A 27,314-nucleotide genomic window follows, 5' to 3' on the forward strand; every position below is an offset into this window, starting at 1 on the left:
GCCCCTTTACGCCTAGGCTCGTCAGCTGTGGCCCGGCCGGGTACTGTGGAGCTGGTGGCCTACGGGCTCGGCTCAGCCTGGCTGCGAAGTGCTTGCAGAGCTCTCCCTGTCGGTAGGCCCGGGACCGCAGGCGAGGCTCCCCGCGGCTCCGCCTGCAGCCCGGGTCGGCTGTGGGCGGCCGGGGCCGGAACGTGCAGGTGGGATGGCGTCTGACCGTAGACGTCCAGGGCCGAGAGGGCGGGTTTGGTGGGCGGGCAGGGGAGGGGCCCGCACGCAGGTGGGTCACCGCAGGGAACCTTGGGGAGCCTTCTGCTCAGGTCACTGGGTCATGTCGGGGGCACTGGAGGAAGGGGCAACCGTGCAAAAGTGCCCGGGGCGCGGGGAGGCTGGCGGCCCTGTCCAGGAGGGGCTTTAGTCCTCGGTGCCTTGGGGAGCCACCGACCAACTGGAGAGGCCGGGAGGAGGCTGTTGGGAGAATGCGGAGGTAGGTGATCACAGCTTAGGCCGACCTAAGAGGCTGAGAGGACAGACTGAGAATGACAGCAGGTTTCTGGCTTCACCTAGAGCCAGGGACCCTCAGTAGCTCACCCCACCTGCCGCCCTCCCTCATCCCCAGCCCCATTGGGTGGGGGCTGCACAACCTTCTACCTTCATGTCGCTGTTTGCCACAGGTTGGTCCAGGAAGCTAGAACGGCCCTGTTCCCTAATTCCAGGGCCCTCAGCTGGTGTGGACCACTGAAGCTGCCAGGTTTCACTCCTTAGTAGGGAGTCACTGGACCTCACTGGGGCTCTGGCTCCCGCAGTTCCAGGATTTCGGGAGTAGCTGGGCAATACGGCACATGTTGGCTCCTGTTCTGTAATGACCTGCCTCTTACAACTTATACAAGTAACTTTTTTCACCACCAGGCAGGCCACACTAGGAATCAATTTCTACTTCCTGGCCACCCCTCCACATCCCTTGCTGATTGGGGCTGATTCTGGTTTCCCCTCCCTGCAGAGGATAAGTTGTGGGGGGACCTCAGGCCAGGGCAGCCTCTTATCTTCCTTCAGATCCCACAGTGGCCAATGTGCCCAAGATGGCAGCTTCTAGGGCCTCAGGTGAGTTAAGCTTCCTGCCTACCCTCCCCCTCCAACATCTTCATCCCATCCCCCAGTCAGAAGCTGCTCTTCTCTGGAGCTGTAAGCTCAGCAGCTGGTAAAGCCAGGTAGTCTAGTACCCCCAAGGAAAGGGTTCTGAGGTGTAGACTCACAGCCTCCCCCAGGGAGAGGAGCTCTGAGTTCAGCTGGGTCCTCATGGCTGAAGTCAGCTAGTCCTTGGCTCTCTTCAGGGACCTGCTAGTACAAGGTTCATACCGACTGCAGCAGGGCTCTGGGTGGTGAGGCTCCACTAGGCCAAGGCCCCTGTAGCACAGGGCAGTGACGATGTGTTGTTCCAGGAGCAGATGCCGCTGACCTTCCAGGATGTGGCCGTGTACTTCTCTCAGGCGGAGGGGCAGCAGCTGGGCCCCCAGCAGCGGGCGCTGTACAGGGATGTGATGCTGGAGAACTACGGGAATGTGGTCTCCCTGGGTGAGGCTCTCTGTGCCTGGCCTCCTTGGTTTGCAGTGGGGGGCCTCTAAGGAGCTTGGGAGGCTGCTTTGGATCCCAAAGAAGAGGGTCTTGCCCCTTGTCCCCAGGCACCAGTCTCATCTCTGCAGAAGGAACATTCCCCATGGGAGGTTCTGCCTTGCTCCCTAATTCTAGGGACTTCATTCCTGTTGCTAGTAGCCCCATTGGTGTCTCCAGGGGCAGGAGAAGTAATGAGTGGATTCTCCTTCACTCACTTTCAGCACATGGGCTCCCCTGACCAACACACACACACAGGGCACATCTTTACTCACCTGGCCTAGAGGCCACATTGGCTCACCCAGTGTCCTCACTCTTAACAGGATTCCCTGTCCCTAAGCCGGAGCTGATCTCCCAGCTGGAGCAAGGGGAGGAGCTATGGGTCGTGGATCTTTTGGGAGCTAAGGAACCAGAGGTCTTGAGAAACTGCCAGAAAGGTGAGAGTGGACGGGTGGCCAGTTCTAGGCATGCTGTCCCCATCCTGCCTTCAGAGGCTCCGAATGAGGGGCCACCTGGGTGATGGTATGCACGTCCATGGCCTCCACCTGGGGCAGTCTCAGACAGACACAGCCCCCATACCCATGTGAGCACATGTACATACTTGAAAAGTTTTTGTCTTGCTGATCTGTTTGCTTTGCTTTAAAAACATGTATAGTTCTTCCAATCAGATCATATTTTTGTTTTAGCAATTACCTTTATAACACCTTCATTCCTTTGTTTATATAATACATTTCTTTCCCTCTTTTTTTTGATAATAGTTATTGGTTCCCTGCCATGTCCTTTTCTCCTTTATCCCATTCTTTCTTCCATCCCCCAATTTTAGTCAATAGTATTGTTTTTTATTTAATTTTTTTTTTTTTTTAAGACAGAGTCTTGCTCTGTCACCCTGGGCTAGAGTGCAGTGGCATCATCATAGTTCCCTGCAACCTCAAACTCCTGGGTTCAAGTGATCTTCCTGCTTTAGCCTCTCAAGTAGCTGGGACTATAGGCGAGTGCCACAATGCCTGGCTGATTTTTCTATTTTCAGTAGAGATGGGGTCTCGCTCTTGCTCAGGCTGGTCTTGAACTCCTAAGCTCAAGCAGTCCTCTCGCCTTGGCCTCCCAGAGTGCTAGGGTTAGAGGTGTGAGCCACCTCACCTGGCCAGTATTCTTTTTTAAATGTTTACCTTTGATTCGTTAAATATACTTCTGCCACTTGATTTATCAGCTCCAAGTATTATCTTTGACTCCTAGCTACTATCAGTAGGCTTGTTCTACTTTTCTACCTTTTCCTCCTCATTCTTCTCCCATTTTTTTGTTGATTATATTGTTTCTACACTGTCAAAACATATAATACTTCATCACTCATGTCACCACCTTTGTTATTGTCTTATATATGCAGTTAAGTGTATTAATTATTTACTCCAGTCCTTTTACCAAGAATTTCTTTATCATTTCTTGGTTGGCAGAAGCTTGTCTTCTAGTAGTTTTTTCAGAAAAGCTCTTGTAAATAATATACCCCAAATGTGTGTAGATTCAAAATTGGTTGTATAGGCCGGGCGTGGTGGCTCACGCCTGTAATCCTAGCCCTCTGGGAGGCCGAGGCGGGTGGATCGCTCAAGGTCAGGAGTTCGAGACCAGCCTGAGCGAGACCCCGTCTCTACTAAAAATAGAAATAAATTATCTGGCCAACTAAAAATATATATAGAAAAAATTAGCCGGGCATGGTGGCTCATGCCTGTAGTCCCAGCTACTCGGGAGGCTGAGGCAGTAGGATGGCTTAAGCCCAGGAGTTTGAGGTTGCTGTGAGCTAGGCTGACGCCACGGCACTCACTCTAGCCCGGGCAACAAAGTGAGACTCTGTCTCAAAAAAAAAAAACAAACAAAATTGGTTGTATGAAGCCTTTCGTTTCTAAAGGTAGATGAGGCACAGGATACTTACTCATTATCAAGATGTCACCACATAGCTAGGCGTGGTGGTGCACACCTGTAGTCCCAACTACTCGAGAGGCTGAGGCAGGAGGATCACTTGAGCCTGGGAGTTGAAGGTTGCAGTGAGCTGTGATGATGCCGCTGCACTCTAGCTGGGGCGACAGAGTGAGACTCTGTCTCAAAAACCAAACAAAAAACAAAAACCCTGATAGAACTGCAAGGAGAAATAGATGAATCTACTATTATAGTTGGAGATTCCAACATTTCTCTATCATAAATATATCCAAAAGGCAGAGAGTCAGGAAGGACATAATGGAACTCAATATCACCATCAATTAACTGGAGGTAATTGACAGCTATAGACTACTTTATTCAACCACGGCGGAATATCCATTCTTCTTGAGTTCACATGGAACATTCACCAAGATATACCACATTCTGGGCCATCAAACACACTTTAACATATTTAAAAGATTAGAAATCATATATAGTGTTTGCTCTCAGACCACAATGACGTTAAATTAGAAATCAATAACAGAAAGATAGCTGGAAAATTCCAAAATATTTGGTCAGTAAACAACATACTTGTAAATATCACGTGAGTCTTCAGACGAAATCTGAAGAGAAATCTTAAAATATTTTGAATTAATTGAAAATATAACTTATCAAAATTTGCAGGATGTGGTGAAAACAGTAATTAGGAATTCATAGCATTACATATATTAGAAAAGGGGAAAGATCTAAAATCAATAATCTACACTCCATATCGGGAAACTAGAAAAGAAGAACAAATTAAACCTGGAGTTTAATTTGCACAAGAAAAGAAATAATAAAAATTAGAGCAGAAGTCAATGAAGTTGAAAGTAGGAAATCAACAGAGAAAATCAACAAAACCAAAAGATGGTTGTTTTAAGAGATCAATAAAATTGATAAGTGTCTAGCTAAACTGAGAAAAGAGAGGACACAGATAACTAATATCAGAAATGAAAGAGGGTACATCACTACACAGATGTCCCATGGACATTTAAAGGATAATAAATAATATTATGAACAACTCTGTGCCCAGAAATTTGATAACTTAGATGAAATGAACCAATTGCTTGAATTGCACAATCTCTCAAACACAAGAAGAAATAGGCAATCTGAATAGGTCTATATCTGTTAACAAAATTGAATCAGTAGTTAATAACCTTTGAAAACAATCCACCAAGCTCAAGTGGGTTCACTTACTAATTCTACCAAACATTGAAAGAAGAAATTACACCATTTCTCTATGATCTCTTCTAGAAGATACAAACAAAGGGAATACTTTCTGATTTCATTGTATGGAGCCAATATTACCCAAACACCAAAACCAAAGACATTACAAGTAAAGAAAACTTTAGACAATTATCTCTTATGAACATAGATGCAGAAATCCTCGATACAATATTAGCAAATCAAATCCAACAGTGCATACACAGAATTATACAGCATGATCAAGTAAAATCTATCCCAGGTATGCACGAATGGTTCAACGTCAGAAAATCAATGTAATCCATCACATCAACAGACTAAAGAAGAAAAATCACATGATCATATCAAGAGATACACAAAAAGCATATGACAAAACCCAACATCCATTCATGATAAAAACTCAACAAACTAGGAGTAGAGGGGAACTTAGTCAACCTTTTATAAAGCACCTACAAAATCTGTAGCTAACAACATATTAGATCATTAAATATGAAATGTCTAATTTTGAATCAAAACTTTAGCTTATTATACCTCAAACAAGAAGCAGTACAATTAATCAAAGTATGTGCCTAAGCTAGCGACACAGTTTTGCCATCTTAATGGTATCTTGTTTATGCCGTTAACAAAGGCCTGGGCCAGGTGCGGTGGCTCACGCCTGTAATCCTAGCACTCTGGGAGGCTGAGGCGGGTGGATCACTCGAGGTCAGGAGTTAGAGACCAGCCTGAGCAAGAACGAGACCCCGTCTCTACTAAAAATAGAAATAAATTATCTGGACAACTAAAATATATATATATATATAGAAAAAATTAGCCGGGCATGGTGGCACATGCCTGTAGTCCCAGCTACTTGGGAGGCTGAGGCAGTAGGATCGCTTAAGCCCAGGAGTTTGAGGTTGCTGTGAGCTAGGCTGACGCTCCGGCCCTCACTCTAGCTCGAGCAACAGAGCGAGACTCTGTCTAAAAAACAAAAAACAAAGAGGTCTGGAGAGCAAGTAGTGATGAAATCACAAAAGGCGTTTTCCAGAGCTTGTTGAGAATTGAATATTTTTCCTTGCAAGAAGTGGTCCAAAGCCTGGAAAAAGTGGTAGTCGGTTGATGCATGGTCTGGTGAATATGGTGGATGACGAGAGTTTCCAAGTCCAGCTTCTGTAGTTTGAGCAGTGTTGTTTGTGGGACATGTGGTTGAGCTTGAGAGGATTGGCCTGTCTCTTATTGATCAATCTCGTCTGCTTAATAGCAAGCATCCTTATAATTTTGTCCAATTGGTTACAGTAAACATCTGTAATCGATTGGCCGGCTTTTATGAAGCCATAGTGGATGATACCAGCGCTGGACCACCAGACACTATTAGCTTTTTCTGAAGAATATTCGGTTTTGGACTTTGTTTTGACATTTCACCTTAATCCAACCATTGTGCCAAACACTTGCCATTGTCAAAATGAATCCATTTTTCATCACATGTAACAATACAGTATAGAAAAGGTTCTCCTTTATGGTATAACAGCAGCAAAAGGCAAGCTTTGTGGCAGTTTCTCTTCTGACATTAATTCATGTGGAACCCATCTATCCAGCTTCTTTATTTTGCCAATGTGTTTCAGATGGTCCAGTATTGTTGGAATAGTAACACCAAACCTTGTTGCTAATTCACGTGAAAGTTGAGATGGATTCACTTCCACTATAGTTTTCAGCTCATCATTATCTACCTTGGTCTCAGGTTGCCCACCAGGCTCATTCTCAAGATTAAAAATCACCAGAATGGAACTTCTCAAACCGTTGTTGTACTGTGCGTTCATTAGCCACATCCTTCCAAAGTGCTTCATTGATATTTCGAGCTGTCTGTGCTGCATTGGTTTTATGACGGAACTTGTATTAAAAAATAACACCAATTTTTGACTTATCCTTGGTTTCACAAAAATTGCTTTAAAAAAATGTGAAAGATAATCACAAGCCAAAATGTGCATTTAAAAGACTGAGGATGTACCTTCACAATAAAAATAAAACAAGTGTTGAAGTGAAATATCAGAGATACCAACTGTCAAACTTAGTACTTAAGGAAATTGGACATTTCATACTTAATAACCTAATAATTAACAGTAAGAAACTTGAAGCTTTCCTTCCAAGATTAGGAACAAGGTAAGAATGTGCCCTCTCACCACTGCTTTGTACTAGAGGTCCTAGCTGATGCAGTAAGACACAAAAAGGAAATAAAAGGTATAGATATTGAGAAGGAAGAAGTAAAACTGTCTTTGTTCATAGACGACATGATCATCTATGTGGAAATCTGAATGAATCAACAAAAAGACTCCTGGAACTAGGTCTTGAACTCCTGGCCTCAAGCAATCCTCCCGCCTCAGCCTTCCAAAGTGCTAGGATTACAGGTGTGAGCCACAGCGCCCAGCCTAATAAGTGATTTTAGCAAGGTTGCAGGATATAAGGTTAATATACAAAAGTCAGTCACTGTCCTTATACCAGCAATGAACATGTGGAATTTGAAATAAAAAATATATTGTAGTTTACATTAGCACCAGCAAAAACAAAATAGGTATAAATCTAACAAAATATATAATCTATATGAGGAAAAATACAAAACTGATGAAAAGCTATCAAAGGAGGACTCAAGAAATGAAGAGATTGTGTGTTCATGGATAAGAAGAGTCAATATTTGGAATTCAACTGCTATGGTAGCAAAAAAAATTATTTTATTTTATTTTAAAAAAAAGACGGGGTCTCACTCTTGCTCAGGTCTCTGACTCCTGAGCTCAAATGATCCGCCCACCTCAGCCTCCCAGAGTGCTAGGATTACAGGCGTGAGCCACCGCGCCCGGCCAACAAAAAAAATTAAAAGAGTCAATATTGTCAGTTTTCAAATTGATATGTAGATTCAACACAATCGCGATCAATATCTCAACAGGTTATTTTGTAGGTATTGACAGGATGCTTAAACAACAAATATTCATTTTCTCACAGTTCTTGAAGCGGGAAGCCTGAGATCAGGGTGCCAGGATGGTCAGTTTCTGGTGAGGGCTTTCTTCCTGGTGTAAAGCTGATGGCTGCCTTCTCACTGTGTCCTTCCTCACATGGTGGAGAGAGAGCAAGTTAGTTGTCTGGTAATCTATCTCTTTTCTTTTCTTTTCTCTTTTCTTTTCTTTTTCTCTTTTCCTTTCCTTTCTTCGTTTCCTTCTTTCTTTTCTTGAGACAGGATCTCGCTCTGTCACTGAGGCTGGAGTGCAGTGGCACAATCAGAGCTCACTGCAACCTCCAGCTCCTAGGCTGAAGCAATCCTACTGCCTCAGCCTCTTAAATAGCTGGGACTATGGTCATGTGCCACCATGCCTGCTGATTTTTTAATTTTTTTTTTTAGAGATTGGGTCTTGCCGTGTTGCTCAGGCTGGTCTCACACTCCTGAGTCTCAAGCAATGCTCCTGCTCAGCCTCCCAAAGTGCTGGGATTACAGGCATGAGCCACTGCACCCAGCCTGATATCTCTTCTTAATAAGAACACTAATCCCATCATGAGGGCCCCACCCTCATGACCTCATCTAACCCTAATTGCCTCTCAAAGGCCCCATCTCCAAATACCATTACATTGGGGGTTAAGGCTTCAATATATGAACAGGAGGTTGAGGGGGAACACAATTTTGTCTATAGCAAAATGGATCATAAACCTAAATGTAAAAATATAAAACTCTGAGATAGGAGAAAATCTAGGTGACCTTGGGTTTTATAATCAATTTAGATACAACACGAAAGGCATGATCCATGAAAGAAATAGTTGACAAGCTGGCCTTCATTAAAATAAAAATCTTCTGTTCTGCAAAAGACAACATTAAGAGAATGAGAAGATAGTCCATAGATTAGGAGAAAATATCTGCAAAAAGCACATCTGATAAATGACTGTTACCCAAAATATAATATTAAGAAAAGAAACCCCTTAAAACTCAACAGTATGAAAGTGATCAACCCTGTTAAAAAATGGTAAAAGACCTGAGCAGACACCTAACCAAAAAAGATATACAGGTGACAAGTGGGCATATGAAAAGTTGTTCAGTGTCATATGTCATTAAGGAATTGCAAATTAAAACAATATGATGCCATCACACACCTGTTAGAATGGCCAAAACCCACAACACCTAGTGGGCCAGGATGTGGAGTGACATGAACTCTGACTCATTGCTGGTGGGAATGCCAAATGGTATTGCCATTTTGGAAGACAGTTTGACCATCTTACCAAACCAAACATACCCTTACCATACAGTCCAGCAGTTGTGTCCCTTGGTATTTATCCAAATGAATTGAAAATTTGTGTGTGCACACAAACCTGCACATAGGTGTATGTAGCAGCTTTTTTCATAATTGCCAAATCTTAGAAACACACAAGATGTTCATCAGTAGATGAATGGATAAATAAAACTGTGGTACATCCAGACAATGGAATATTGATTCAGGACTAAAAAAATGAGCTACCAGGCCATAAAAAGACATGGAGGAATCTGAAATGCATATCACTGAGTGAAAGAAGCCAACCTGAAAAGGCTATGCTGTTGACCCTTGAGCAACATGGGTTGAACTGTGAGGGTCCACTTATACTTGGATTTTTTGCAACCAAACAGACTGAAAATACAGTATTATTATTGGGATGTGAAACTCATGTATACAGAGGACTGACTTTTCATATAAGCACATTCCATGGGGCTGACTGCAAGACTTGTGTATGCTTGGATCTGGGTACGTGTGGGGGGATCCTGGAACCAATCCTCCACATATACCAAGGGATGACTGTATAATTCCAACTGTATGACATCCTGGGAAAGGCAAAACTGGGGAAGGCACAAAGATCAGTGGTTGCCAGGGAATAGGGAAGGGAGAAGGGATGAGCAGTGGAGCACAGAGGACTTTAGGGCAGTGAAACCACACTGTGATACTACTGTGGTAGACACGTGTCAGGTAGATTTGTCAAAACCTGTGGAACGTACAGAACGAAGAATGAGCTATAACGTGAACTCTCAGACTGTGGCTGATGGCACCATGTCAGCGGAGGCCCTGCTGTTGCACCGCTCTGGGTGGAAGTAGGTAGTGGGGAGGTTGTGCATATGTGGGGATGGGGTAAGTGGGAACTCCCTCTCTTTTTTGCTCAATATTGCTGTGAACCTAGAACTTCTTTAAAAAATAAAGTTTAATTTTTAAAGTCTTTTGTCTTTCCCCAGTACTTTCATCTCCACTGCTGTTGTTCCTTGCTCATGTCCTGCGTTTCCACCTGGTGTCACTTCCCGTCAGCCTGAAGAACTTTTACTATGCTTGTGCTGCAGTCTGCTGTACCAGTTCTCTTAGTTTTCTTTCACTTGAAAGTACCTTTATTTTTCTTTCTTTTCTTTCTTTTTTTTATTCAGCCTTTAAAGATGTTTCACCATTTTCTGGCCTCCATAATTTGTGATGAGGACTCAGCAATTAACTGGACCATTGGTTCCCTAGGCAACGGGTTGTTCTCCTGCCCTGTGGGTTTGATTCCCAGTGCTTTGACCAAGATGCACCTCAGCATGGGCTTCCTTGTGTGTGTTCTGCTTGGTGTTCCTTTTATGTCTTTATCCTGCAGATTTTTGTCCTTCATCAAATTGGGAAAATTTTTGGCCATTATGTCTTCAAATTTCTTTCTGTACCATTCTCTCTCTGGTCTCCTGAGATTCCACTTGTAAGTGACCATGTGAATCATCTAATAGATCTCCAAGGTTCTGTTCATTCTTAAAATCTCATTATCTCTATTCTTCACTTCGGATGATTTCTATGCCTCTAGATTCAAGTTTACTTACTCTTTCCTTTGTTGTGTTCATTCAGCTGTTAAGTCCATGAATGAATTTTTTATTTTAGAAATTGTGGTTTTTAGTTCCAGAATGTCCATTTTGCTCTCTTCTATTATTTCTGTTTATCTGCTGAAACTTCCCACCTCCCTGAGATTTTCATGTTTGGTTTACTTCACTCGGGAAAACTAAAATAGCTGTTTTTAAATCCTCGTCTGTTAGTTATAACTTCTAGTTCATTGCAGATGATTGATTTTTCTCATGAAAATGCACTGCCTTTTCTTGGTTCTTTGTATGTTTCCTAATTTTGGCATGGAGATTCTAGATTCTATATGTGTGTATCTGTGCATCTTTGTAGTTGTATATGTATATGTTTATATGTGTATATATTTGTGTGTGTGTATATATATGTGCATGAGAGTGTGTATATGTGAGTGTTTGTGTGTGAGTGTGTGTATCAGCATGTGCAGTTGGTCAGGTGCACGTGCTTTTACAAGTTATATTTGGCTGGCATTCTGAGACTTGTGTGTCGGCACCTTCTAGGGGTCTGCCGTTGTGAACATTGGTCCTGCTCACAGATGTTCTTTCCCAGGCTGGTGCCAGCTCCTTATGGATGGGAATATTTGCTGGACCCTTTTGAGAGCCTCAGTTTTCTTGTGTCATCTTCACAACTTTTGGGAACAGTTTTTCCTTTTGGCATTGCCTTTGCCAGCACGTCCACAGAACTGAGTTTCCAGAGACTATTACCTCCTGTTTTCACTGAAAATGTAGTTTTTTTTTCCAGAAACTTTATTTTCTTTGTATTCTATTCTTGTTGTGGTATCCTGAAGATGTGAGAAGATTCAGAACAAAAATTTGTTCCCACTGGGACAAGATAGTAAAATTCCAATTTATGATTTTATGTTTCCTTCTAAGTTGGGGTGAGGAGAGGGATCTACATGCCTTTCTCCACAATTTCCCTTTCTTCTAGGGTTTTTTCTTTTTCTTTTTTTTTCTCCTATGGAGAATAGTAATCAGAAGAGATACAAGATAGAAAATATTTTGTTACAGAACCTGGGGTACGTGGTATACTTGAAGGCCATGGAAATCGGTCTGCATGAGGAAAGGGGACAGAGGGTGAGGTGCTTACCTTTATGTGACCTGGGCAGTGGGTACATGAAAGGTTGGGGGGAGGGGGGTTCTGTCCCAACCAATTTGATGTGCATTTTATGAGAGAAAATACAGGAAAAATTCTAGCTAAAGCACAAATTATGGTTTGAAACCCCATGTCAAGCCATTTCCCCATGTGAAAGGGTCTGGCCATGAGAAAAGTGTGGGTATTCCTGAAGTTGGGAATGCAGTTGACTACATGGGTCTTATTAAACAACTGGATGTCTTGAGATGTATGTTGGAGATAGTCCTGTGCTGGGCAGAGTTTTTAATACACGTGCAACAGGAGGTGCCTCAGATGACACAGACCCCTCCTCTAGGCAGTCACCATCTGAGCCATCTGAGCTGGAAATCTAGGGGCTTTGCGTCAGAGCACTGTGTACGTTTTGGACATGTGTGAGTGGCAGATAGGTGGATGTAAGCCTGAATTTACTTGTTGTGGAATGCTAATCATTTTCCTACCAGTCCTGAGGCTAAGGCTGTGCCCAGTGTGATGGGTAGGAGTATAGTGCCTTTGTTCTGATATTTAGGGGTGTGGCAGAGGGGAGGGTAGAAATCACAATGTAGTCGCAGACCAGGGGACACCAGTGTGCATTTCCTGGGATAGCGGGGACATGAAGAGGGCTAGGAAAACAAAGTGATTTACCTGTGGATGTTCCCATGGGGGTAGGTCTGCTGTGCTTCCCTGCTGTGTTTTGGGAAATGTCAGCCAAGTGGTGAGTGGGTAAAGTGATGGGGCCATGTGAGTCCATGTGTGTTTACCCCAGGGCAAATGTGTAATATGTCATGTCCTCTGATGCAGTTGGGATAGTGAACTACATAAATTATGCAAAAATTGCCCAGATGGCTGCAGTTGAGTTGTAGGGACAGGAGAGAGTAGGCCTGGAAGACACCCTTATGTAGTTGGTAGGAACAAGCTGAGAGAGGCCTTTAGATGCAAGGAGGAAGCAGAACTAGTGTTGCCTGATCCACAGCTCTAGCCCCAGCCTCTGCCCACTTAATAAAAATGTTATTTCTATTTATGAATTGGCCATGGTTGGTAGGGGATATGGTGAAGGACATGGTGAGGTAATTAGGGTGATTCCCCTCTGGTGGTAGAGGCAACATGGGTGGGTGTAGGATGGTTTGTGGTTGGAAGTGTGAAGGGAGAAGCCCCCCAGGAAACTACTACTAGCTGAGGGTTTTAAGTGGGCTGCACAGGATGGGGAGTGAAGGGCAGGGGTACAGTGTGCACTCTAGCAGGACATCGTGGAGAGGGAGGTATTCTTGTGCATTGTTCAAGTTGCTGGTGTGGGTAGGTGTAATTTTGTGCTGCCACACAGATGGCAGGGAATATACTCAACAGTTGGCAACATTTTTTTTACAAGTGTGGTTCGTATGTCAAGCAATAGGCTACTTCAGCAAAATAAAATTCAGTAGGGTTCCTGGGGTCTGTATTTTGTAGACAGCCCTGTAGGTTGGAGTCTAAGTCCAAGTCCATAGTTAGGGTAGAGGCAATTATTGTTTTTTTCTTCTTCTTCTTCTTCTTCTTTTTTTTTTTTTTTTTAAATAGAGACAGGGTCTTAGTCTGTTGCCCTGGCTGGTCTCCAGTGCCTGGGCTCCGGTGATCCTCCCCCCTCAGCATCCCCAGTAGCTGGGACTACAGGCGTGCATCACCACGCCCAGCCAGAGGCAATTCTTTTAATCCTAGGTTAGGTGCATGGAATAGTCACTGGAGTCTGGGGGGAATCTGTGTCCTTCGTGATGATTTTGATGAAGTTGGGCAATGCCATCTCCCACAAGATGGGAGTCATCTGGGTGGAGGATGTTCTTCCCAGTGGGCTGTCCCCATCAGGAAGGCTTTGCAATTCACCAGGAGCCTCTTCTACACATTTCTGATGCTGTTTGATATATTAATAATTGCCCTGCATTTATTGGCCAAACTGTTGGTCATGCATAGATCTAGGGGCTGCTGTGGAGTCCACTGGGACACAGTTAGTGAAGGATTGGGGAGTTTCCATATCTGTGCCATTTGAGTAGTTTACTCATAAGTATACCACCTTTGGGCACAAGAGTGACCTTAGTTTAAGATGGCTATCTAAATTTCCCTGCAATCTGGGCTTTTCCCTGTGAAGATGCATGTTGGGTCATTAGCACGAAGGGCACTCAGCCACCCTGGCTTTATAGCTGGGCATCCCACAGGCCATCTTCCTGTTGTTACGCTGTCTTTAATCATGCAGGGATGATACTGAGACTGGTTTATTATGCAGTGAGTGGGGAGCATCCAGGCCCACTGCAAGCTCCTGTACCCCACCCTGGGGTGCAGTTTCAGACCATTTCAGTGCGGTTCCAGCAGGAATCAGGTTATTAAGCCCTGTGAATCCAACATTAGCAGGTAAGCAACAAATAAGCGCCAATCATTTAGAACAACAGCACCTTACAATACTGGTGGTTTCTCTCCAGGGGATGCCTTGTGGATGTTGGTTTGTGGTTAGGTTGCCTTCCTTGTGATCAGGCCTCCCGTTCTTGTTGGATCGCTTCCTCAAGAGTTGTCTCTGGACCTCCAAAGCCCTGGGTTGTCTACCTGGATGAATCATCTCCAAATGTGGCTGGCATCTGTCAGGCTTCCTGTCCCCTACACCATGCTATGAGTAGGTCCTGGGCAATTATTTCCACCTTCTGGGGTGATTTAGAAGAGGATTTTTTTTTTTTTTTTTTGGAGACAGAATCTTACTCTGTCGCCCAGGCTGGGGTGTAATGGTGTCATCATTGCTTACTGCAACCTCAAACTCCTGGGCTCAAGTGATCCTCCTGCCTCAGCCTCCTGAGTAGCTAGGACTACAGGTACCACCAGGCCCGGCTAATTTTTCTATTTTTTTGTAGAGAAGGAGTCTTGTTCTTGCTCAGGCTGGTCTCGAACTCCTGGCCTCAAGTGATCCTCCTGTCTCAGCCTCCCAGAGTGCTAGGATTACAGGCGAGAGAGGATTCTAATAGCCAGCCTTTGTATTCTGAATATGAGCACTGGTGGTGAGTCAGCCTCAGGCCCCGTGCAGTCGGAGTAAGCCTGGCCTTGCCACAGTGTAGTGGGTGTGTGGTCACATACCCCTATTATTAATGGATCACATTTTACAGTCCATCCCCGATCAGGTTGCCAATGTGAAGCAATTGGCAAGATGATCACAAAGTCATAACAGAAGGGAGAGCATTGGTCTAGGGACCTAATGGGAATGGTATCCCCTCAGATGTGAAAGGAAGTGGGGTGACTGCAGACTACCAGTGACAGCAACACTGGGACTCTAGTTGGGGCCTGGAGGAATAAACTCCGGAAGATCTGGACTTGAGCAACATTAATACCTGTGGAAGGAACTTTGTCCATTTGGGGGACCATTTGTCTTCTAATAATTTATAGAGACATTGTTTTAAAAGGCCATTGTATCTGATAACGAGGCCAACCACTTGTGGGTAGTATGTGTTGTGGAAGTTCCACAGGATGTCTTGAGAGAGAGTTCATTCTAGTGAGGTTGAGAGGTAAAACGTGAGCCTTGATCTGAGTCAGTGCTACGTCCGCAGCACAAGGGAGCAAGGCCGTGTGTGGTGAGGAGCCATGCTACCTGCTCTGCCGAGGCCGTTCTGGCAGGAGCTGCCGGAGGTCAATGCAGGTCTCTGTTGTCCTTACCATACACCTAGTGGCACCCAAGGAAGGGGTAGGGGACCAGCAAAACCAATCTGCCTATCTCCCCTGGGCACAGGGCACGGGCCCCCCTGGGCATTTTCCACTTTCGCATTTTAGCACAGGAAGTACAGTTTTGTATTACTGTCTTAGCCATATTAGGAGTTCAGGGAATGCCTGTCTGTGAGCCCTAGCATTGAACTAGGGCTGTGGCACCCCCATGTCCTCAAATGTGCCCTTTCTCCAGAGGACAGGAGAACTCAGGAACATCTGTGTCTTTAGCGGAGAGTGCCCCACTGTGGTATGCATGTTTGCAGGCGTCTGCAGTGTCATAGCACTAGATTCCTCTAAGTGAATATCGGTGTGTGGGGAAGTGTGGTCACTCACAGACTGGGGGGCAGTCTGAGGAGACAAGTTTTTTCTGAACAGGGGCTCCCTGTAAGGGTTTGCCTTGAGTGAGAAGCCATCTAGTTTCCATTTGCCTGACCATTTGGCCAGACCCCTGGCCACGGCCTAGGAGACTGTAAATCTGTGGACCAACAGCAGTTTGGACTTCAGGCATGTTGCAGTGATAGGTGAATGCTGCCAGCTCAGCCAGTTCCTCTAACCCTGTGGGCAAGGGACCAGGCATGGGGGAAGCCACATCCTCCTGGAGTTTGGAAAGACCCCCTGTGTCAGGTTGAAGGCCTGGTCCTGGAGGTGACATTTCTGTTTACTGTTCTGAGCCTCTGCTGGGCTGGCTTGTGCCTGTGGCCTGGCAGGGACCTGAGTCCTTGGGAGCTCTCGTTCTGATCCTGTGAGGGGCCGTCAGTCTCTAGTAGCACCCAATAGGCGGATAGGATTTGCTCTTCTGGAGGGTACATCCAGCTGCTGTCTGGGGCAGACGTTTAGTCCAAAACCCAATGGACCATGTTTGGTCCATAGGGTCTGTGAAACATAGTGGAGTGTCACCAGAGCTTCCCTATGACAGGGACACCAGGGGTGAGGCTCAGCAGACTGCATGTTGGGCTGGGTGAAGGGCTGTATTTTGAGCCTCGCCCAATGAAAGGTGGGCGCTTTATGGGTTATGGCGTAAATAGGTCCGAGTATTCGAGTAAAGTGTGGAGTGTTGTCTCCAAAACATGAAGGATTCACGTGAATGTTGCGCCTAAGAGCTGTGGGTGGTGTCAGTGTCAGTAGTTTATGTTTCACACTGAATGGGCTCTCCTGCCCCCTGACAGACCAGAGAGTGCCTGTGAATTTTACTGAAAGCACTGGCCCCTGTCCTTTGTGTGGGGTGATTGCCTAACCCTTATTTTGAGGATAGGCCATGATGATATGTAAATGTGAATGGCTTCTTCAGAGGAACCTTTAACAAGAGATCACTGATAGAATGCTATAAATGGCCATGTGTAAGAGATGGCCATACACCTCATCTAGGGTTTGTCTGCAGAGATTGTGGGCGGTGGCTGGGCTACTCAGGTACCCCCTTGGAAGCCAAATGAAGGTGTATTGTGTTGCTTTGAAAGTGAAGGCAAACTGTAGTTGAGATGTCTCAGCAGTGGGTATAGAGTAAAACACATTGGCTATATTGGCCAAATTGAGGACTGCAAAGTGGGTGCCTAGGGCCATTTGAATATCTTCAGTCATTTCTATTATATTAGGTATAGGGGCCTTTATTGGAGAAACTTGGGCATTTAAGTCTCCATAATCAATGGTAAAGTGCCACTCTTTGGCACTTTGGTAGTGAGTTTGAGTACAGGCCAGACTGGGCTGTGAAAGGGGGAGATAGTTTTATAACCTTGGGCTTTAGCAAGTCTTTAGTTACTAGGCAAAGACCAGCGGTACCTTAAGTGATATTGAGAGGTGCTCACCATCTATACTGGAAGTGGCAGGTGGATGGGTTCCCAGTGGGCTGCTCCAACCAGAAGAGCACACCACCACACCTGGCTAATTTGTTCTATTTTTAGTAGAGGCAGGATCTCGCTCCTGCTCAGGCTAGTCTTGAACTCCTGAACTCAAGAGATCCTCCTGCTTCGGCCTCCCAGAGTGCTAGGATTATAGGCATGAGCCACCATGCCCGGCCCTACATTATAGTTTAAACATAACTTTTATATGTACTGGGAAACCAAAAAATTTGCATGACTTGCTTTATTGTGATTATTATTGACTTTATTATAGTGGTTTGGAACCAAATCCACAATGTCTTTGAAGTGTGCCTGCATTTATTACCTAAGTTTTGAAATAGTCTTAATATTTCTGAATCATTCAAGAATGACAGAAAAAATAACTACATTACTAGCAAAATATAGTGTAAAATTAACATTAAATTCCTCAGAAGCTGTAATGTTTAAAAAATTAACATTAAAAATCCTTAGAGAGACATTAATTTTTAAAAATTATATAAATCTTTAAATTGTACTCAGAAAGACTACATAGACAATGTTTATATGTCTACAGAATTTTACAGTATTGTTGGGATTTCTTTGTAATAAGAATCCGTGTATAAAAGGCACCATTTTTTTAAAGATTTTATCGCATTTTAGTAGTAACTCATGTTCATGTTGCATATTCATTCATTAAATCCCAGTTTAGATAAGGGTCACTTTATTATTAAATCCAATTTAAGAAATTGGCCGGGTGTGGTGGCTCATGCCTATAATCCTAGCACTCTGGGAGGCCGAGGCGGGTGGATCAATCGAGGACAGGAGTTCGAGACCAGCCTGAGCAAGAGCAAGACCCCGTCTCTACTAAAAATAGAAAGAAATTATCTGGCCAACTAAAACATATATAGAAAAAAAAATTAGCCGGGCATGGTGGCGCATGCCTGTAGTCCCAGCTACTGGGGAGGCTGAGGCAGTAGGATCGCTTAAGCCCAGGAGTTTGAGGTTGCTGTGAGCTAGGCTGACGCCATGGCACTCACTCTAGCCAGGGCAACAAAGTGACACTCTGTTTCAAAAAAAAAAAGAAAAAAAAAAAAAGAAATATGAGCAGCTTTAGCTGTTTGGTGTGAAAAGGCCAGGTCTACCCATGCATTAAAATGTGCCGTACCTATATTTCACATATCTATTGTCTAGATTGTCTAGTAACAGTTCCATTAGCATGGACTAGAAAAACATAGTCACTTTTAAGTGTACTTAAATTTCCATGGAGATTTTCTTTATTTCAATCTGGTGTTTCAGATAATGACATTTTCAAACTAAGAAATGTAAATTTTTTCATCTTCTTTTGCTGTACTTTTTATTATCTAATATCAAAAATTTCATATCTTATTTACATAAAAATCTTCAAGAAAACTATTATCACCCATTCCCAGAAAAGTCTGGCTTAAAGTGGATAAAAATTTGCCCAGCTCCAACTTTGGAGTCCTCGGGGGTTTTTTTGTTTTTTTTTTTTTGAGACAGAGTCTCACTCTGTTGCCCGAGCTAGAGTGCCATGGCGTCAGCCTGGCTCACAGCAACCTCAAACTCCTGGGCTTAAGTGATCCTTCTGCCTCAGCCTCCCGAGTAGATGGGACTACAGGCATGCGCCACCATGCCCGGCTAATTTTTTTTCTATATATATTTTTAGCTGTCCAAATCATTTATTTCTATTTTTTTAGTAGAGATGGGGTCTCACTCTTGCTCAGGCTGGTCTCGAACTCCTGACCTCGAGCAATCCTCCTGCCTCGGCCTCCCAGACTGCTAGGATTACAGGCGTGAGCCACTGTGCCCAGCCGAGTCCTCGTTTTTAACCAGCCACACTACACCCTCTTGTAGGAGAACATGGGTGTCCTGACCCAGCATGGCCAGGCCTCCCTGTGAACTTGAGGGTAGAACCCCAAGGGGTCACTCTGTTTAGCCAGTCCTGGAGAGGGGAGTCAAGACCCCTGGTCTGTGAAGAGAGGAGGGTCCACATTTTCTTTTTCAGGCACATACATATCCCACGTGCATGGATACAAACACACACACACTTGTATATAATTTCTCTCCCATTGTCTATTTGTGCTTGGTCACTGTCTGCAATGGGGTAGGTTTATAAGTCTTGGTATGCAATAGAGCAAGTCACCCCACCTTGCTGTCTGTCTTCAGTGGTGTCTTGCCTCTTTTTGACCTTTTGCATTTCCATATTAGTTTAGAAGAAGAAAAAATCTGGGATTTTGATTGGAGTTGCATTAAATCAATTTGAGGAGTAGTGGATATCTTTACAATCTGAATATTTTAGTCATGAACATGCTATATCCCTTCATTTTTTTAGGTCTGAATTTCACTCAATAATGTGTTATAATTTTATGCAAAAGAGGTCTTTTATCTCTTTGGTTAGATTTATTCCTAGGTGTTTGGTATTTTTTTGATGCTAATCTTAGATGGTCTTTTTGTCCTTATTTTTCCAGTAAATTATTTTTATTTATCCTTCATATTATAGCCAGGGCATTATGTTAATTTTTTCTTTAAAAATACTTTTTATTGAAATATACATACATAAAAGTATACCAATTGTATCACTTACTGAATGTTCACAAGTCAGACCCAGCCATGTAACCAGCACCGATTAAGAAACAAAACATCATCTGCACCAAGAAGCGGGACTGCCCCAAGGGTAACCACTGAGTTCACTTGGTTTTGAACTTTTTGTAGGTGGGATTGTGTGGCATATACTCTTTCACGTCTGGGTTCTTTTTTTTTTTTTTTTTGAGACAGAGGCTTGCTGTGAGTGCCGTGGCGTCAGCCTAGCTCACAGCAGCCTCAAACTCCTGGGCTTAAGCGATCCTCCTGCCTCAGCCTCCGGAGTAGCTGGGACTACAGGCATGCGCCACCATGCCCGGCTAATTTTTTTCTATATATATTTTAGTTGTCCAGATAATTTCTTTCTATTTTTAGTAGAGACGGGGTCTCGCTCAGGCTGGTCTCGAACTCCTGACCTCGAGCAATCCACCTGCCTCGGCCTCCCAGAGTGCTAGGATTACAGGCATGAGCCACCACACCCGGCCTCGTCTGGGTTCTTTTACTCAGAATTATGTTTATGAGATTTATCCATGCTGCTAAGTGTAGTTGTGGCTCATGCATTGCTGTAGAATCTTCTTGGATGTAGCTATAGCATGATTTATTCATTCATTCTGCTGTTAATGAGCATTTGGGGAGTTTGCTGTTTGGGTTTATATAATACCTTTTTAAATTGTATTTTCTAGCTATTTCTAACTACGTTTTATACATAGAAATATAACTAATACTTGGATTTGATATTTGGCAAACTTGATAAACTCTTAATTCTAATAATTTACCTATAGATTATTTTCTGTGAAAGATGATTTTATTTCTTCCTTTCTAAACTTTATATGCTGTTTTTATTTTTGTTGTCTTTTACTGTCTTTTAAGCTCAGTGTAGTGTTGATTGGAGCAGTGATGATGGGAAGACCCACCCTCCAGCAGGGCTTTGCACACTCACCCCTTCCTTGGAGTGTCATGTTTGTCATTAACATTTTGTAGATACCAATCTCATATTAAGGAAGTTTCCTCCTGGTCCTAGTTCTCTAAGAGTTTTTGTTTGTTTCTTTTAAGCAGAAATGGTTGTTGAATTTTTGTCAAAAGGTTTTTCTGCATTTCTTGAGATGATCAAAAATTTTTTCTCCTATTTTCTCTAGGAGTGGTGAGTTATACTGATTGATTTGCCTAATGCTGTACTAAACTTGCATTCCTGGAATAAACCCAACTTGTTTATGATGTGTTATCCTTGTTATAAATTACTGGATTTGGCTTGTTAATGTTTTATTTGGGGTCTTTTTTTTACATCCATAATTGTGAATGAAATTGGCCTTAAATTTTCTTTTCTCATACTGTTGTTGTCAAGTTTTGGTATCAGAGTTTAATTAACCTCACAACAGGAGTTGGGGGATGTATCATCTCATTTTATTTTCTGAATGTAACTGATCAAGAATAAAAGAGAATGAACAAATAACCAAAATGAAAGAGGAGCCATCAACACAGATACTAAAAAGATACTTTGGACACATTTATGCCAATAACTTTGGACATTGGGATAAAATGTATAAATATCTTAGAAAAATATGATTTATCAAAATTGACACAAGAAAAGGTTAATACATATTTCATTAAGTATTAAAGAAATTGACTTGTGGCCAGGCGCAGTGGCTCACGCCTGTAATCCTAGCACTCTGGGAGGCCAAGGCAGGAAGATCACTCAAGATCAGGAGTTCGAGACCAGCCTCAGCAAGAGTGAGACACATCTCTACTAAAAAAAAAAATAGAAAGAAATTAGCTGGACAACTAAAAATATATAGAAAAAATTAGCTGGGCATGGTGGCGCATGCCTGTAGTCCCAGCTACTTGAGAGGCTGAGGCAGAAAGATTGCTTAAGCCCAGAGGTTTGAGGTTGCTGTGAGCTATGCTGATGCCATGGCACTCTAGGCCAGGCAACAGAGCGAGACTCTGTCTGCAAAAAAAAAAAAAGTAATAATAATAATAAAGAAAGAAAGAAATTGACTTGTGATTTAAAATCCTTCTTTAAAGAAAATGCGAAGCCCAGATGGCTTCACCAACTTGCACCAAACATTTAATGAAGAAATAGCAGCTATCTTACCTACACTTGCAATGGAAGTTGGTTTATGCTGTACATATGATTTTAAAACCCGATTTTTTACTTTATAATATATCATAGACTGTTCATTTAATTAATATATATCCTTCTGTTATATAATTATAATGGCAGAATGGTATTCCTTTATGTGAGTATTCTATAATTGGTTTAAACTACCCCTTATTTTTGGACATTTGTGTTCTTTGTTTCCCCACAAATTATAAGGAGCTCTTCATCTGCTCATAGTAGTCATTTCTTTGTACATTTGACTATCCACTTAGGGTAAATTCCTAGAAGAATAATTTTAGAAACAGTGTGTAATGTATCAATTTTTTTGGTACATATTGCCAAGTTTCCCTTTTATTTTTTTATTTTTAGTTTTCTAACCCTGTACCCCTCATCTTTGCCTTTTAAAAGTCATATTTATTTATAGTTCCACCAACAGTATATGGAGGTGATTGTTTCTTCAGTTCTCTTCAGTGCTGGGTATTATTATTTTTTTTTTAAGTCCTTAGCATAAAGTCCAAACTTCACTTTTACAGTGCCTTCCATGTCTGTTCCCTGGCTCCTGCTGCCCCACTCTCCCCCTCACACTTCTTGCTTGAGCCATCATGAGGCTTTTTAGCTCTTGAATGTGATTATTTTGCCTGCCCCGGCTAACTTGTCCTTGTTAGGCTTCAGCTTGAACTTCATTTCCTCCTGGAATCTTCTCTGACCATATAGACTAGGTTGGAGGCCATGATGCATTTCTACACATTTCTAAATAGTTTCCATGTCACATGGTTTATCATTCTTAAAAATTTATTTGCTTAATTATCACCTGAATGGAACATAAGCTTCATGAAATCAGACATTATTTGTTTTCCTATTATATTCCTTACCTAGAACATGGCCAGCCTTCTAAATATTTGTTGAATGAATGAATTTGGCAATTTTATAGGTGAAAAATTAGAATTTGTTTTAATTTCCATTTCTTTGGTAACCAATGGACTTGAATATTTTTATTCTGTTGATTGGCCATCTTTAGTTCTGGATTCTACCTGTCACGTATTTTTCTTTTCTTTTCTTTTTTTTTTTTTTTCTGAGACAGAGTCTCACTTTGTTGCCCAGGCTAGAGTGAGTGCCATGGCGTCAGCCTAGCTCACAGCAACCTCAAACTCCTGGGCTTAAGCGATCCTACTGCCTCAGCCTCTGGAGTAGCTGGGACGACAGGCATGCGCCACCATGCCTGGCTAATTTTTTCTATATATATTTTTTAGTTGGCCAGATAATTTCTTTCTATTTTTAGTAGAGACGGGGTCTCGCTCAGGCTGGTCTCGAACTCCTGACCTCGAGCAATCCACCCGCCTCGGCCTCCCAGAGTGCTAGGATTATAGGCATGAGCCACCACGCCCGGCCTAGATTCTACCTGTCACATATTTTTCTATTGGAGTATCTACTTTTTGCATAATGATTTATAGGAGCTTTTAACACATTATGGATATAATCCCTGATGGATGGTTTTCTCTAGTAATTCATTTATGTTTTTATGTAACAGATTCTGAGATTGGGACTGAGAAGGAACTGTCCATTCTAAACCAGAAATGTTCTGAAGAAGTAAAAACCCCAAAATTTATACCAAGAAGATTCTTAAGGGGTAATCCACAGGCACCGGATTTTCAGGAAGCTTGGGACCAGGAGCATAAACTAGAAGAGCACCTGGCAAATGCTGTTGGGCAGAGTTTGAAGAAACCCCATCTTTACAAAAGAGTTTTTATAAAAGAAGCTGTCGTGGATAGGGAAAGCTCTCCAGGAAAAAAAAACCAGGAGTATAGTGCATTTGATAGAAATTTGAATCTGAACCAAAGTGTTGTTAGACATCAAAGAAATAAAAGAGGAGAGAGAATCTTTAAATGTGATATATGCAACAAAATCTTCAAATACAATTCAGACCTAAATAGGCATCAGAGAAGTCACACTGGGGAAAAGCCTTATGAATGTGGCCGGTGTGGCCGAGCCTTTACTCACACCTCAAGCCTTATTCTGCACCATCGAGTTCACACTGGAAATAAACCATTTAAATGTGATGAATGTGGGAAGACTTTTGGGCTCAATTCCCACCTCCTTCTCCATCAGAGAATTCACACTGGAGAGAAACCTTTTGGGTGTAGTGAATGTGGGAAGGCCTTCAGTCGAAGCTCAACCCTTACTCAACATCGTATAATTCACACAGGAGAGAAACCTTATAAATGCAATGAATGTGGGAAAGCCTTCACCCAGAGCCCCCAGTTAACTCAGCATCAGAGAATTCACACTGGAGAGAGGCCCCATGAGTGCAATCAATGTGGGAAGGCCTTTAGTCGGAGTTCAAGCCTTATTCAGCATCAGAGAATTCATACTGGAGAGAAGCCCCATAAATGCAATCAATGTGGGAAAGCCTTCAGTCAAAGCTCAAGCCTTTTTCTCCATCATAGGGTTCATACTGGAGAGAAACCCTATGTATGTAATGAATGTGGCAGAGCCTTTGGTTTTAACTCTCACCTTACGGAACATGTAAGGATTCACACTGGAGAAAAACCCTATGTTTGTAATGAGTGTGGCAAAGCCTTTAGTCGGAGTTCTACTCTTGTTCAGCATCGAAGAGTTCACACCGGGGAGAAACCTTATCAGTGTGTTGCATGTGGGAAGGCCTTCAGCCAGAGCTCCCAGCTCACCCTACACCAGCGAGTTCACACTGGAGAGAAACCCTACAAATGTGGTGACTGTGGGAAGGCCTTTAGCCGGAGGTCAACCCTCACTCAGCATGAGAGAATTCACAATGGAGAGAACCCTCGTAAATGCAGAAAATGTGGTCCAGCTTTTGTTCATGGCTCCGGCCTTATACCAGATGGACAGATTCTCCCTGGAGAGAAATGTGGCAGAGCCTTCAACCATCGTCCAAACCTTGTTCTGCACTGGATAATTCACACTGGTGAGAAATCCTTTGGATGTAAAGAATATGGAAAAACTTTCAGTCCCACCTCACAACCCATTGAAGATCAGAAAATCCAGGCTGAGGAAAAACCCTACAAATATCAAGAATGTGGAAAAGCCTTTGGTGGGGGTTCTACCCTTATTCAACATCAGGTAACTCATACTGGTGAGAAATCTTATCGCCCTGTGTGTAGGAAAGCCTTCATCCAGAGTTTGCAACTCACACCAAATCAGCAGACTCATGTTGAAGGGAAACCTCCTTTAAATGATGGATCTGAAAAATACTTTATTCATATCAAAAAGATTTTTTAAGAATCACATTTTTGATATGATAAATGTGGGAAACAATTTAGCAATTGTTCATTTTATGTTGGATAGGATGGCATAATGAAAGTTAAATGAGGTCTAAATATTACTGGCAAAGCAAAATAAACATTTCAGATGACTATTAAAGTCATTATGTTTGAAAGTAAACATGAGAGAATTCATTCTGGAAAATAAGGCTGTCTGTGTTAAGGTTGCTGTTGTGCTCAGGAGGTGAGCCATGTAGTGCTACATTCAAATATGAGTGTAGGGCGTGAAAAGCGACTCCACCTAATTCTGAGTGTACCCTACCTGATTCCCTCCAATCTTATCTCTTCTTTCCCATATAAGCCCAGGCTTGTAGCTGAGTATATCCAGTTTCAGTCCTGCACACCTGCCTCCAGGTGCAGAGAACTTCGGCAGGTCGGGCAGACTGAAGTGTTATTCCATCAGGATGGTCTGGCCCATCTCCCCCACAAACCTACAGAGTAACTGCAGGTGGAGTTCCTTCCTCACTTGGAGCCCCAGTTTTTGCTTTTGTAAAATGAAAGTTGTTTTGTTTTTTAGTTTTAAGGAATTGTCCAGTTCATCAGAGGAGGGACCTCATGGGCCAGTAAAACAGGGGGCTGCCAAGTAGCTCCACTTTTGAAAACTTAATTACTGATAAGATTTTTTTAAAGGTAGGTTTATTGTTGTATAATTTGTATATAATAAGTTCACTCTTTTTAGTGTATAGTTCTATGGGTTGTGTAGCAACCACCCCAATCAAGACAGAACATTCCTGTCACAACCCAGAATTCCTTTTGTGTGTGCCTGTGATCAGCCGTTCCTCACCCCTAGTCCCTGGAAACCACTGGTTTTCTGTCCTATAACCTCACCGTTTCCAGAATCATACGGTGTGTAGCCTTTAGAATCTGTCTTCTTTCACTTAACATAATGCATTGGAGACTCTTCTATTTTTTTGTGTATATCAGTAGTTCATTCTTTGTTATTGCTGAGTAGCATTCCATTGTATGGACGGAGCAGTTTGTTTATCCATTCACCCATTAAAAGATATTTGGGTATTTTCAGTAAGGGACAACTATGAATAAATTAGCTATAACATTTAACTACACGCTGTTTGTGAACCTGACTTTTCAGTTTTCTTGGGAAAATAGCAAGGAGTGGGATTGGTGGGTCACATGGCCAGCTTATGTTTAACTTGTTAAGAAACTATTTTCCAAAGTCAGTTATACATTCCCACTGACAATGTATGAGAATTTTGTTGCTTTGAATCCTCACCAGATCTGGTATTGTCAGGTTTTTTTCTTCCAGCCATTTCAGTGGTGATGTAGTGGGATCCCTGGTTTTACTTTGCTTTCCGTATTGACTATAGTTTGATCAGTATGCATCTATTTAAAGGATTTCACCAGGAAGTTTGAAAAACACTGGAGTAGTTAATCTTTAAGGGCTGATATCACTACCTCTGGAATCCTGATTTTCAATTCTGAGACCCCACCTGGAAGAATCTTTCCAATCCACTTTTGATTCCCTCTCAGCCCAATATTAGCCCCTTTAAGGAGCCTTTCTTAGTTAATCTCTCCTTCCATTTTCACTGTGTTTTCTTAGAGAATTTGGGGTCGCTTTTGCATCTGGTCTGACCTTCATCCTGTGACTTGCTGCACTTATTCCCGCATTCATGTTTTATCTCCCCTGCTACATTATTGAAATTCTTATACACAGAACCCCTTCTGAGTGTGGGAAATGTCAGCCCTATGTGGTCCATGTGGATGGGTCTGCATGTGCACAGAAGAGGGAGTGGTGAGCACAGGTTCATGGAGAGGGTGCTGCCCACCTCTGACATGGATTCATTCTGACCTCAGGGAAAGAATCAGATCTTCCTGGGTCTCTTTTTCCCCATCTCTAAAGTGGGGATAAAAATCCTTGCCCCACTTAGAGTGTATCCTTCAGAAAAAGAATAACTCCTATTGTTGTATCCCACAGCACAACATCATATCCTCACCATATCCACTCATTTTATTTTACTCTTTCTTTCTTTTCTTATTTTTCTTGGGATGGTATCTGGCCCTGCCTCCCAGGCTGGAGTGTAGTGTTACAGTCACAGCTCCTTGCAGCTTCGAGCTCCTGGGCTCAAGTGATCCTCCTGCCTCAGTCTCCCAAGTAGTT

General features: G+C 42.9%; 2 protein-coding genes across 2 annotated transcripts in view; one reads left to right on the forward strand and one right to left on the reverse strand.

Moving 5' to 3' along the window:
• LOC123644827 (zinc finger protein 252-like) overlaps positions 1–27,314 on the reverse strand; it is a 211,739-nt gene that overhangs the window by 161,367 nt on the left and 23,058 nt on the right. The gene's annotated exons all lie outside the window — the stretch shown is intronic.
• Positions 117–26,319, forward strand: ZNF251 (zinc finger protein 251). Its single transcript, XM_045561117.1, has 5 exons — positions 117–197; positions 907–1,098; positions 1,437–1,569; positions 1,929–2,042; positions 23,431–26,319. Exons 2-5 carry the CDS (start codon positions 1,066–1,068, stop codon positions 25,155–25,157), a joined length of 2,007 nt encoding a protein of 668 aa, XP_045417073.1. The 5' UTR covers positions 117–197; positions 907–1,065; the 3' UTR covers positions 25,158–26,319.

This window comes from Lemur catta, chromosome 9, assembly GCF_020740605.2.
Source record: "Lemur catta isolate mLemCat1 chromosome 9, mLemCat1.pri, whole genome shotgun sequence".
NCBI classification, from domain to species: Eukaryota; Metazoa; Chordata; class Mammalia; order Primates; family Lemuridae; genus Lemur; species Lemur catta.

Bases quoted from the DNA above. Each gene is read 5' to 3' on its own strand.
- ZNF251 (XM_045561117.1), top strand. From the start codon at position 1,066: ATGTGCCCAAGATGGCAGCTTCTAGGGCCTCAG. The intron at 1,099-1,436 runs GTGAGTTAAGCT...GTGTTGTTCCAG, and splicing joins GGCAGCTTCTAGGGCCTCAG to GAGCAGATGCCGCTGACCTT. The intron at 2,043-23,430 runs GTGAGAGTGGAC...TTTATGTAACAG, and splicing joins CTTGAGAAACTGCCAGAAAG to ATTCTGAGATTGGGACTGAG.